The sequence below is a fragment of the Gouania willdenowi genome, chromosome 22, assembly GCF_900634775.1.
Source record: "Gouania willdenowi chromosome 22, fGouWil2.1, whole genome shotgun sequence".
Taxonomy (NCBI): Eukaryota; Metazoa; Chordata; class Actinopteri; order Blenniiformes; family Gobiesocidae; genus Gouania; species Gouania willdenowi.
In genome coordinates this window covers 14,342,952-14,356,038 of record NC_041065.1, presented here as the reverse complement: position 1 = coordinate 14,356,038, position 13,087 = coordinate 14,342,952, and the positions used below count along the sequence as shown (strand labels likewise).

The window sequence follows — 13,087 nt, the reverse complement described above, 5'->3', positions numbered from 1 at the left end:
ATTTAAAAAAAAAAATCAATAAATAAAGAGAGGATTTTAAAATGTGCTTCCATGTGCACTCTGTGATTTTAATGTGGTTGTAAAGAATAGAGACTATTTGCCTTGTAAATGTGTCGCCCGGTGTGGAAAGGTTGTGAGAAGCCGGAGCCAAAGGACTTTAGAAAATATGTTCCAAATAAAATCAGTAAAGTTCTTGTCTGTGGGATTACATCTGTACATGAGTTTGGTGCTATTTGCAGAAATGGTTTTGTTCCAGCACTTTTCAAACAAATGTATTATCCTTATATAGTATGGATAGATGGAGAAAGTAAATAAAAACATAGTTAACTTGACTTCATTTTATTTTATTGTCTTTGGGCCTTATTATTACACATTTATTGTTCATGTTTGCCAGAGATGGCAAAGTCTTCAATACTCAAGTAAAAGTATAGATAAGTGAATAAAAAACAACTCTGGTAAAAGTAAAAGTATGGAAGTTGCTCCCTTAATTGAGTAAAAGTAAAAATGTACATGCTACTAAATGTGCTTAAGTAAAAATAAAAAAAAGTAAAACATATGTCCCTTCAATAATAAGATATCTTTTTTTTTTTTTTTTTTTAAACTTCTAAAATACTGATACATGAAAACAAGTTAAATCTGTTACATTTGGACACCTGGAGAATTTAGCACTCATTATAAATACAATTTGTAAATAAAATGTTTTAAGAAAAAACATATGAAAATGGTCAATTAAACCATCAAAGCAGCTTTGAGTTTAACATTTTTAAAAACTTGAAAATGTTAGCAATAAATCAAAGGGACCTGCCTAACAGAAAAAAGCTCAAACTACCAATATTTGATGTTATTTTATGTCGTAACGTCATCTTTATGTCTTAAAAGTGACAATTAACTCATTTCTAAAATGTAAGGAGTAGAAAGTACAGATATTTGTTTAAAAAAAGTTAAAAAAAATAAATACCAGTACTCAAGTAAAGTACAGATACCAGAAAATATACAGTAATGGAGTATTTGTTCAATACTTGTCATCTCTGATGTATGCACACATTCTAGGAAACATCACAGCCAGCTTTTGTGCTTGTACTTTAGTTTCTCTGGTAATAAAGTGTGGGATTACAACTAATGCACCTCAGTTAACACCCACCTCTGCATTAGTGAATAAAAGCTCAACATGCTCTATTCACCCGTCTGCGTTCACAGTCTAAATGAAGGTGAAAATGTTCCTCTCTGACACACATTTTCTCTGCAGACCAGCTCATATATTGTGTCTGTCAGTCTGTGTGTTTCAAAGTGAGCACAGACACACAAAGAGGAGCAGCTCACCCCTCTGGCAGCTCTGTGTCATCAGATTTGTGGTTGAGGGTGGATAAGTGAAAGGCTGCTCAGACATTTGCATGAGTGCCGTGTTGAAAAGGAGCTGCAGGTGCAGGTTTCTCCTCACAGTCCATGGACTTCTCTCCACGCACAGATGCTCGGGGGATTTTCTTCTTCTGTGGACTGACTTCCAGCTCTTTGCTGCTTGGACTTTGGAGGAGAACCCCTGCAATCAAAATGAAAAACACACATTTAAGTAGATTGTACATCACTTAGAAGATATCTTTTTTTTTTTTTTTTAAATGGATGCAATAAACAAATAGAGATCTATCTTCAACATGGAGGCACTTTTTTAAGTTGAGAAAGCAAGAGACTTGTGGAAATGTCAGCTCTCATCATTCTTCAACTTCTTCTACTGGGGTTAAAGGTCACCGACACATCCAGAGACTCACAGAGACAATGTTCAGGTATCATTCCAGCTTTTATTCTGCCTAATTTCTTCCATCTCAGGCGTACGCTCTATTTCCTAAAATTCAAATCATTGCATGTAATGTTGAGTAAATGATTATCCGCTGGATGGTTTATGGTTTCATCCCAAACATGAAAAACCCCTGGAGGTGAAATTCTTTTGGATAATTCACTGTCTCTGTCTGCTTGTAGCGCAAAGGGAGTGAGTGTGTGTGTGTGTGTGTGTGTGTGTGTGTGTGTGTGTGTTCTTGCTGTATTAACTTAAATGAACATCTTGTAACAAGTACAGACAGTGGATGCGGTTTAAATTCCACAACTGTTCGACACACATTATACACTGTCACTATGAAACTCTTCACGCTGGTGATTTTTCTCCACTCATCTCACTGTCTCACAAAGCTTTACCAGCTTCGTTTGGCTACTGATGCACACACGGGGAGCAAAATAAGTTAGAAAATAGTCATTATTTGATCAGAATACAGCCTGGGCATCCAGACTTTGCAACTATTGTCAGATAAAACAAAATGAAACATACAAGTACGGGAAGGTTTTGAAAAGATCAGCAGGTAAAGCAGGTGAGTGCGTCAAAAAACATGGAAAACATCGAAACCTCACCACGTAATCAATCAAATGAAAAGCAATAAGGACAATTGTAGCTTATGAAAATGCTGCTTGGTCAGTAGAAACTATTAGTCACAGAAGCAGCTGAGTAAAATGGTTCATCATCAAGTACTGTAATTAGCACCATTGATATATTCTGGGATTGACTTCAGAAGTGATGACTTTGGATCAGATACAGTAAGTGCAATTTGCATATAGTCTTTCTTCTCACAGTCCTAAAACATGTATATAAGTAGACACCCATGACTCTGTACAGTCCATTAATCAAACTCAAGGCCCAAGGCCCCAAATCTGACCCTTGACAGCATCCATGTTGGCCTGCAGGAGAATGTTTAAAGTGACAGCGAAAGCATGAATCATTGTGTAAATTACCAAAACATTCAGATGTAAAGTCCCTATGCATTGACACAAACCTAATAAAACTCCTCATTACTTGCACAGGGGATCGCTATTTTCCTGTGCTTTTAAAACACGACTGCAGTCATTTTTAATCACACTATAATCACAACAATAGAAGGGAACGCTCCAGTCTTCTAAAATCATGCAACTTCTTCACAAAATTGCCCTAAATTACACACGCATTGGTCACATTTTCTTTAAAATGATGGATTGTTTTTTTTTTTTTTTTAAAAGAAAAGAACCAGCAGTGATATCTGTCATTTATTGCTTGAACATGGGCATAAAAATGTTGAAATTGCACCTTTTTCCCACCAAAAATCCGTGGCCCACTCGAGATCACAGTGTTCTATATTTGGTTTGACACCCCTGCTGTACAGGATGTAGCTTATACAGAGGATTAATAAATACATGAATGAAATTATCAGTTAACAAATAGTATTAAACTATTTACTTGTTTGACGGTATTGGGTTGATTTAATGTGTAAAAATGACGTTATTTATTACTGATAATTGAAAGTGAGTTTTGCTGCAACTGAATAAATAATGAGTCTAAAAACTGATTCAAGAGTGAAACACTTTGTAGTATTTAACTAATACAGTGAATCCTCTCGTAAGCCATCCAGAAATGACTTTTAATAAGACTTACAGTATATTCTTTGCCCATTTAGATCTTGTTTCAACGTTAATTATCCTTTCATCGTCTACATTTGCTCTATGTGTCTAGATTCCCTTCCTCTGGACCTTCTGTCTTTGGTTCTCGAGAAAAACCCTTCGAAACCTGTGCCCGGGGTCCAGATAAGGCAGGATGGGGGGGTGAGGGGTGTTCAGCTTTCCAGCCCCGATTCCTCCATGAGCTTCCCTGCCTCTGAGCTGCTGGCAAACTGTGATCTCTTCCCAAAGATATTCTCCATTGTTTTGACTTTGAAGTTTAGTAAAGTGGCTCCAAAGGTAAGAATTTGTCAGAAAAAGCCCAAACTCATGCTGCAAATTACCATCTGTTCATGTGTCGAAGGAAAAAAAAAAAAACGATGAAAAAGATAACGCCACACTACTCGAAGATGTGATAATTATTTTAATTTATAATTACTATAGTTTAAAATAATAAACCCAAACTCAATCAGACAAGGATTTATAGATAATAGCAGAGATAGGCAACTTTTATCACAGCGGGGGCCACAAAAATGTGATTGTTTGATCAATGGGCCACATTATCAACATTCATGTCAGCATTTAGAATAATGACCAATCTGAGCATTAATACATTAAAAAACAATGAGTTTTTTCTGTCATCCTGTGTATGTTTGTTCTTGTCTTTCTCGTTATGAGGCATTTTTTGCATTTCTGTCATCCTTTTGAGTATTTTTTTTAGTCATATTGCATATTACTGTTGTTGTTTAGTTTATTTTTGTCGTAATTTTGTGTGTTTTTGGAGTATTTGTGTGTTTTTCTACTCTTTTACTGTATTTTCCTGCAATGTTGTAATTCTTTGTATTTTCCCACATATTTTTTTTATTGGGTTTCATATATATTCTTACATATCTCAAGATACATAAAACCAATTTTTTGTATTTTTAAACGTATTCTTGCTTTTGTTTTGTGTATTTTCCTGTCATTTTGTACGTTTACTCTGGGGGCCGCATTAAATTAGACCGAGGGCCGTATGTGGCCCCCGGGCCGCCAGTTGCCTATGTCTGGATAATAGTATTCAGTCATAAATGTAGACCCACTGCTGATTTCTTGTTAGACGTCTGTGAGCTTCACTTCATCAGGATGGAATTTAATTCCCTATTTGTTACTTGTTTGTTAGATATTCACAAGCCAGCCATAACATTATGATCACCTGCCTAATCTGCAGGTTCCCTTTAGCTGCCTCTTTTACACAAAAACACTGCTACAGCCAACTTGTCACCTAAACACCATTCTCAACTGTTTAAACTGTAGACTTGAACATTTTTGTGCATTAATGAAACCTCGGCTCATTTCACTGCAGATCAGAACAACCCATGTTTAAAGTTTACGCGCAATTTCCTTCTTGTAAAACTCACGTCCTTAACTCATTCATCAATCTTCATTATTCTCCATTTTTCCGCTTTCAACGCGTTAAATATGAGTTACAAAATGTCTAATTGCTCCCGAATCTGGTCCATTCATGAACATGTTTCACAATAAGCAAATCTTTTAGTGGTCATGATGTTAAGGCTATAGATCATAACTAAAATTGACACAGTGCGGTTAAACATTTAATTTAATTGCCTCTGAATGTTATTGAGTTAAAGTGTTTCCTGCTTTGTGTTTCAAAGGTTGTTATCTTCCTTTATAGGGAAATGAATATGTCTTCACCATGATGGAGCCGAACAAAGGAATAAAGAAGGAGAAGAAGAGGGATGAAGCTGACATTAGGAAGAGGAAAAAAGAAAAAGATGTGCGGCAAAGGAAGGCGACACATGGGCGGGTCGCACTTGGTCTAAAGTTCTCCAGAAAACGGCTGAAGTTTTTTTTCAAAGGTCAAGGAGAGGTCACGGAGCACTGGGTGTTTCGGGGGACCCCGTTGGCTGATACGCAGTGGCACACTCTAGTTTTAGTCGCTGGGAGGCATCACGTGAGGCTCACCGTGGATTGCGACCCACCTTTGGAAATGTGAGCTTGCTGCTCTACACTGTCTACTGACACCCTCTCTTCCTGCCCTCTCTGAACACCCTTAAGGCACTGTACATCATTCACCACAATAAAATGGTACTGTTCCAAATCTGCCTGCACCCTGCAGCCCTATCATAGTCGTCTGACAGAATTTGATCAATGTTTTTTGTGGTGGAAACTCCCTCAGGCCATAACATCAACACCCACATAATAGTTAAATATGTAATGGAAGGCGAAGGCATGTCTTGTGTTTTCCTGTCTCAGAAAGGAAAGAGGGGACTACTTTAATCATAGAGAATTTAATGCACTTGCAGAAAAAAAACAACATACTTTGGCTATTAGAAATAATTATGAATTTCTTTTATTGTCAAAAGTGTTCCCCCCAGGCCGTTTCCTTCGGACCTCAACGTTCAGGGATCCAGATTCCACATTGGCAGCCGCGGTAGATGGAAAGGCTTGTTTTCAGTGAGACAGATTTCTATCTTTTCCTCTGTAATAAGAAGCCATTGAAATGCAGGGTGAACTGTAATGCATCTCATGTGTTGTTATTTTATCAGGGTTTGATACGACAGCTGGTTCTGGTGCCTGATGCCGACGCCACACATCATATCTGCCCTTCCTCTCACCCCCGACTGGCGGCACTGTCAGTGCCTCCAGTTCTCCTTGATATGCCCCATCAAGGAAGTGAGGATGACAGACATCTATCATCCCGTGGTAATTTGAACTATTACTTCATCAGAAATCTCATACGACACAGACACAAGGAACACATGTCAGTCGTTTTGACTGCCTCGTTCTTTTTTGGTGTGGTCTGTCAAAAAGCAGACCAGCAGGTATCAGTGGGTTTGGAGAGGTCGTGCTCAGACTCGCAACAAGGTCAGCTGTGGTTTAACCCTCTCAGGAAAGGCTTGTACATCTGTGACGGAGCAATGTGGATTACTGTGTTAGAAGGTGAGGGTTTATTTCATTAGTTGACTTTTATCTGCTCTTGACAAATAAAAATCAATACTAGTTTTCTCTTTTTTTTTTTTCATGAATACAGATCACAAACGGCTTGATTATGTGCTGGAACACCAGGTGATCTCCACCAGCTCTGAAACGCACGATGTGGAGGTATTTATTGTTGTCTTTTGAATACTTGTGGGAAGTGATTGAGCTCGAGGGTAGAACAGTGAGGAGATGATTAGGTTGGGTGTCTCACAAGAACTGGGTGTGGGTTTGAAAGTGGGCCGTGATTGTCTTTGTGGTTTGTATGTTTTCAGTGTGCATACGTGAGCTTTCTGGGGTCCTCTGATTCCCTCCAGAGGCAAATGTTGGCGGTTAAAGGCTCCAATTTCTTCAGCTACAGTATATATGAATATATAAGATAAAGAAAGATCCTATAAATCTGGGGCGTCAAACTATTTTTAGTCCAGAGGCCAAATATCGAGCAGTCGCAGAATTAGTAATTTGAAGATTAATGTGCTCTAGTTTGCACTTCCACTTATAAATGATATATAAAGTAAAGTAAGGCATGACAATATCCAAGCAATAAGTGACAGATATCAGTCCCTGAATGATCTTCACTTTAAATTTCCTAGATTTTGTGACCAGTTTTTTTAATTTAATCTGGTGAAATGCTGTTGAATAATTTGAGTTCTGAAGTCGTCTTGTGATACAAGCATGGGAAAACTGTGTGCCCTGCAAATATTGGGACGTTTCATTGAGTTTGGGTATTTGGAGAGGCTGAATGATCTACAACTGAATCAGATGGTAATTTACACAATGATTCATCCCATTTTTATTTCTCCTGCAGGCCAAATTGTATGCTCTCGGTCTGGATTTGGCCCCCAAGCCTTGAGTTTGACACTATATAAAGTCTGCCTGACAGTTATATAATTGAACTCATTCATCAGCCATCCATTCAACTGGAAGTTTTTACTTTGATGTATCCTGAGTCAGGAATGAGGATTTTAAAAACACAGTCTGAATGGCAGGATTGAAACACATCCTAATCTCAGACAATACGACTATAGCCTGTCCAATAACTGAGCTTTAAATCCCTGCTGCAAGCCTAACTTGATCCTTTTCTTTTTGATCAAGAAGTATTTGAATATTTACTTCAATTCTGATCCATAATGGTGATTAAATTGTGAACACTGCTTATTGATCAGCTCCGTTGTCATGGTCTTTGTCCTGTCTTATTCTCATCTCATCAATAACCCAGGTGTTCCAGGTGCCTGGCATGGGTCTCATGGCTGCCATGGCCCACCAGTCCACAGTCTCTGGTTCTGCTGTGTATCGATGGAACCACACTGGATTCCAGCTCTACCAGAATATCAGCACACAGGGGGCGCTGGCCTGGAGACATTTCACCCTGGGAAAGAAGGTCCTGTTCAGAGGAATGTTGGGTAGAAATGCCCCCTATTGTCATTAATAGAAACATAAACATTTACTGATTTTCTTTGGTGTGCTGTAGACGTATTTGGTGGTGTCAAACTCTGGAGGAGGTCTGGACAAGAGACTTAGCACAGAGTCAGAGGGGGACTTTTCTGTTGTTTACAAATGGAGCAGAAGAAGAAAAAAGTTTGTGGCGGTACAGACACTCAAAACTTACTGTGCACGAGACTGGGAGGCATTCACCATCACAAACCAACACTATCTGGCTGTGGCAAATCACCGTAAAGGTAAGAACGCATTTCATTTTGACAGAGACTTGTAAAATATGACAGATTTGCCCAACGAGAAACCCTTTGCAGTTCATCCATTGGTCTGCCTTCCAGGAAACAATAATCACACCATCGATAGTGTAATCTACAAGTGGAACAGGTTGACAAAGTCATTTGGGGTTCACCAGATGCTGCAGACTTCAGGAGCCTACGACTGGGAGTTCTTTACTGTTGGCCCGTATGACTTTTTAGTGGTGGCAAATGCTTTTGATGGAGTGACCACATCTGTAGACTCTGTCATCTATGTTTGGGTCAATGCAAGCTTCCAGGAGTTCCAGAGGATTAAGGTTAGTTTTTTCCCACTGCAGATCCACAAAAAAGTTCAGCAGTCCTTTGGGTAACAATTATTATCCATTCCATTCATTTTCTCACTCGCTCAGCTTTGGCTTTCCCTCTGACATCTTTATCTTAGAGAAGATTAAAAAAAACTCTTTTGGCCTGACAAAATAAAGGAAATACTGAGTGTGAGATTAAAGGGTAACAAGACATCAAGCGTGTTAATGCATTCAAGTCCGAGCCAAAAATAGAGCGTGTGGTTTGGCATCGTTTGCCCAAGTGATAGCAGTGCTTTGACATGTAATTGATAGTGAATGGTATACATGAATCCCGTCACATTTGATGTGTGAGTGTTGACACATTAATAGCCATGTGAGAAGCCACGAGTAAAATGTGTGATTTAGGGAAACTCCACTGCTGGTTATGAGGATCCAAAGAAACACCTGAGGGGCCAGTATGTTATGAACAACCTGAAAATGTTTGGGAACAAAAATGAATATGATTGTGTAAATGACACATTTTCAGTCAGGTTAGCAGCGTAACGCATTGTGAAGCTGTCAATGGCTGATATGTGGTGCTGCAGAATGGAAATGAGGAAATATAATGTTGCCTTTCACTAAAGGGTTGTGAGATCGTACACTGGTCTTATTGTGAAAAACTTGCATGTTTTCTCCTGGTATTCTTTGTTCCTCTTTCAGTCAAATCTATATTTACACCAGACATTAGGGATGTCCCGATACAACTTTTTCATTTCATGATACCAATATTGCAGCCTTGCGTATCGGCACATACCGATATTGATCCGATACAATATCAGCATGAATCATACATACTTTTCTTACTTTTTTTATATATATATATATAAAAAAATTACTACAAAGATTATTTTGTAGTGTGAAATGTTAGAAAAGACTCAATCAAGTGATGTTACTCAAACAGAGAACAATAGTCAGCAACAGTAGGTATGAGAAAAACTGACCCATTTATTATTAACCAATTGGTTACATACATTTTAACTTTCAACATAATATCTACAGTATTCTACAACTGAATAAAAATAATAAAAAATGAATTGCAAAAAAAAAAAATTGGAAATTTGAATCTGATATCCATTTTCAGGCTGATATCGTTATCAGATCAGGACACCCCGACCAGACATACAGTACAAACAGTGAACTAATTGAATCTGGGAGTAAAAGTGAAAGCCAGTCATTGTGTATTTGTGTGTGTCAGTCGTGGAATGTATTGTTGCACCTTAGTTCAGATGGGAAATCCTACTGTGCTACCAAGGTGCAGAAGATAGATGGATATTTACTGGTTTGGAATTGTGTTGGCTAATGCAGCTTGTTTTAAATAGTAGGGCTCCCAATTACAATGCCATGTTATGTAAAACTCACATACAAAACACAAACTACAGGTAGCTTAATTTGATCTCATGAACACTTTTGTCAATCTCTCTGTATGTGCCCATGTGTCTAAATATCTTCCTTTTTTCCCCATGTTTTATTATGCTGTTTTATTCATCTGTGACTGAAACTCTGCACAATCCCCCATATGTACAAAGTTTTCAACAAGTTGTGTCTATTCATCATATTCTATGTGTGTTGCTCCCTCCTGTTCTTCGTTGCACGTAGCTGGACTCTAACCCAGTTTACTCAAGACACAATCCAGAGTTTAACATACAGAGGCAGATCATCACACACAAATTCATGCTTCAGTGGTCAAGTTTGGGATGTAATGTAACACAGATTCAATTTGAAAAAAACAAACCAAACAAACCCAAAACCGTTCAAGCAGTGTCAGAGAGAATATAAAAATGCTGTCAAAATTTGCTTTTTTTTTATGCCTTTAAAAAATAAAAAAAAATAAAAATAAAAAACCATAATGCCCTTTTCATCTTTTTGATTTATTTTAATTGAAGTTTTATCTTGAAATTGATCATATGGAAAATTGGACATTTTGATGCTGAGTTTGAGAATGGTGCAATGATGATTGTTTAGCATTTTGAGTGAATATGTAGTGGTAAAGGAAGCGGGCTTGTTATCGAAGGGTCACTGGTTTGAATCTCACCTGGGTCACTGTGGGATGTTGTGCAAGTCCTTGAACCCTAATTGCTCCCTACTAAAAGAATAAAAGTTACTGTAATTTCTCTTTAACCTGACCTTCTAAACACTTCATTCCTAATGCTAATTTAATTCGGAATTAAACCTAATTCCGAATTAGGTGGCTGGTTTATTCTGTTTTTAATTCCGAATTAAATAATTCCTCTTTCTTATAAACAGTTAACAACACTTAATTCCGCTTTAAGTTTATTTCGGTTGTTTTGCGCATATGCGACTTGCGGCGATGACGCGCTGGGTGACGACATAATCCACCATGGCGGCCCGGAATAGAGCCGACACTGGACGGAGGCATAAACATGCAGACATTAACATGGATGCATTGACTTATCGCACACATGGAGATCAGCAAACGAAACAGGCTTCATCGGACGGATGAGGCCTGTTCAGGGTTAAATGCAGAGAAATTATTTCACGACAGTGATTAATAAAGAATACATTATTATATACATTACAATAAATGGACGTTCCTATTGATAAATGCTATTAAACACTTCTTTAATATTTTTCCATTCGCACTTCTCATCTCAGTAATACTACATTGCCTCTCAGATGAAGGTTCATTGACTGATTGGCTTTTTTCTCTTTATCGATCCAGACCTTCTGTGCCACAGACTGGGAAATGTTCCAGATTGGAAGCAGAGTCTTCCTGGTTGTTGCAAATGGTCACAGGCTTCATGGAAACAAACCAAGCCAATACACCATCAACTCAACTATATACGAACTGGACATGGGTGCACAGCTGTTTGTCCGCTTCCAGGATATTGTCACCCACAGGTGGGAAGCATGTGCACGTGAAGGTCATGCATGTGTGTTTGTACCCTAAGCCGTCATCTTAACTTCTTGCTTGCTCTCCTTCCCTCTAGTGCAGTGGATTGGGAGTTCTTCAGTCTCGGGGAAGAATACTTCCTTGTTGTTGCTAATTCCTTCAATGGGGAATCCTACTCTCTCAACAGCATTCTCTATAGGTAATCAAAGTGTCAACAGCACCACTCCCAATGTAAAATAATTCATGTATTCTGGTTACCAAGTCGTGTCTGTCACGGAAACTTGAAGACACACACCTCGTAATGTAAATTTATTCCCTTCCCTTCCAGCACTTTTGATATGTGAGTCCTAATGTGTTTGTGAGGAGAAGAAAATGACTCCGATGATTCATGTCCTTGTTTCTGTTTCCTTTTAGATGGCAGGGATATGAAGGATTTGTTCCTATTCACTGGCTTCCAACAATTGGGTGCAGTGACTGGGAATATTTCACCACGGGTGGAGAATCATACTTGATCTATTCCAGTGCCAAAGCACCTCTTTCCAAAGTATTTAAACTGAAAACGTACTGATGAAAGTAAACGATTCATTTTATTTACATTTTTATTTATTTTGAACCCATTACAGCTCATCCATATTCCGTTTCACATGAAAAAGCAGTGGTTCCCCTTTAACATGAAAAACACTCTAACCGGGTGGAGAGCAACTGTCTGACTGAACATAAATCATAATAAAATAAGGGTATTGACAGATGAATACACTGCGAAGGTAAAAAAAAAAAAAAAGACTTCATTTGAATTCAACCCATTTCTGTCTATGAGTATTTGTGTGTGATTAAGCAGAAATAATAATAATTAAAAAAAGTTTTCGAAAATGTACCCTTTTCTTTAATCTATAGAATGTATGATGTCCTTTCACAGAAGATGAGTTATAACTTTTTTTCCCTCCTGAAACCCAAAATTATTTGTAAAAAGTGTCTGTAAATTATTGGAAATGAATAAAGCATATTTTTCAATGTTTCCATCTGTGAGATACACATTGTTTATGCATTACTATATAGCCTCATGTTGGTAAACAATAGTGGGTAAAAACTGATTAAATATTCATTCAGGTTAATAGTATTACAGTAGCAATCATTATGATTTAGTGTAGTAAATGTTAGGATTAATCTAATAGTTACACAATTATTAAATAACTTTTTAAGATCCAATTTCAGTAATTGTCTTTTTCTTTTCTTTTTCCTTGGCATTTTATTAAAAAAGATTAAATCAAAAAAGAAAAAAAAACAAAAAACAAAGATGAGCAGCAAGAAGAAGCCCCACCCCCTAATCACCCTATGATTCAATGCAATATTACTGTCACTTTCTATAAATAATTAATGATTTAGTATAGAATTTGCATTAACCTAATTAATCAACTGCACCAATACATCGTCAACTTCATTACAATAAATATAATGCCAGTACAGTACTAACAAAAAGTTGTTATAGAAATGTATTAACCCCTATAATATATTACAATCCATACAGGTCATATTAATAACAACAGATTTAATAAACAATATCCAATAGTATAATAACAATAATCAGTTACCCTCATTATGATATATATTACTTATCCATTATTTATTAACAAATACCAGTAGTTATTGAGGTATACATTACAGCAATAGATATATTTCCAAGATTTACATTGTATATAATAAGTAATAATCAATACTGTTCAATATATATCCATTCTTCCTCCTCGTACCTAATGAATCTATGTTTTTGTATATTTTTT

At 37.3% G+C, this 13,087-nt stretch overlaps 1 protein-coding gene across 3 annotated transcripts; it reads left to right on the top strand.

Annotated features, from left to right (window-relative positions):
- Positions 1-1,386: 1,386 nt before the first annotated feature.
- On the top strand, positions 1,387-12,101 carry tspeara (thrombospondin-type laminin G domain and EAR repeats a). 3 transcript variants are annotated; one of them, XR_003672837.1, is made up of 13 exons: positions 1,387-1,778; positions 3,524-3,747; positions 5,120-5,436; positions 5,811-5,901; positions 5,994-6,150; positions 6,259-6,387; positions 6,479-6,549; positions 7,643-7,804; positions 7,895-8,102; positions 8,199-8,431; positions 11,139-11,317; positions 11,497-11,612; positions 11,724-11,842. XR_003672837.1 is itself a non-coding variant. In XM_028438343.1 (13 exons), the coding sequence occupies exons 1-13, from the start codon at positions 1,694-1,696 to the stop codon at positions 11,875-11,877; spliced, it is 2,109 nt and encodes a 702-aa protein (XP_028294144.1). In that variant the 5' UTR covers positions 1,387-1,693; the 3' UTR covers positions 11,878-12,101. The 3 variants fall into 3 exon arrangements, 2 of the variants coding, with proteins under 2 accessions (XP_028294144.1, XP_028294143.1); XM_028438343.1 differs by having other exon boundaries at positions 6,262-6,387; positions 11,407-11,508; positions 11,724-12,101; XM_028438342.1 differs by having other exon boundaries at positions 11,407-11,508; positions 11,724-12,101.
- Positions 12,102-13,087: the final 986 nt, after the last annotated feature.

Bases quoted from the DNA above. Each gene is read 5' to 3' on its own strand.
- tspeara (XM_028438342.1), top strand. From the start codon at position 1,694: ATGTCAGCTCTCATCATTCTTCAACTTCTTCTACTGGGGTTAAAGGTC. The intron at 3,748-5,119 runs GTAAGAATTTGT...CTTCCTTTATAG, and splicing joins TTAGTAAAGTGGCTCCAAAG to GGAAATGAATATGTCTTCAC. The intron at 8,432-11,138 runs GTTAGTTTTTTC...TTATCGATCCAG, and splicing joins AGGAGTTCCAGAGGATTAAG to ACCTTCTGTGCCACAGACTG.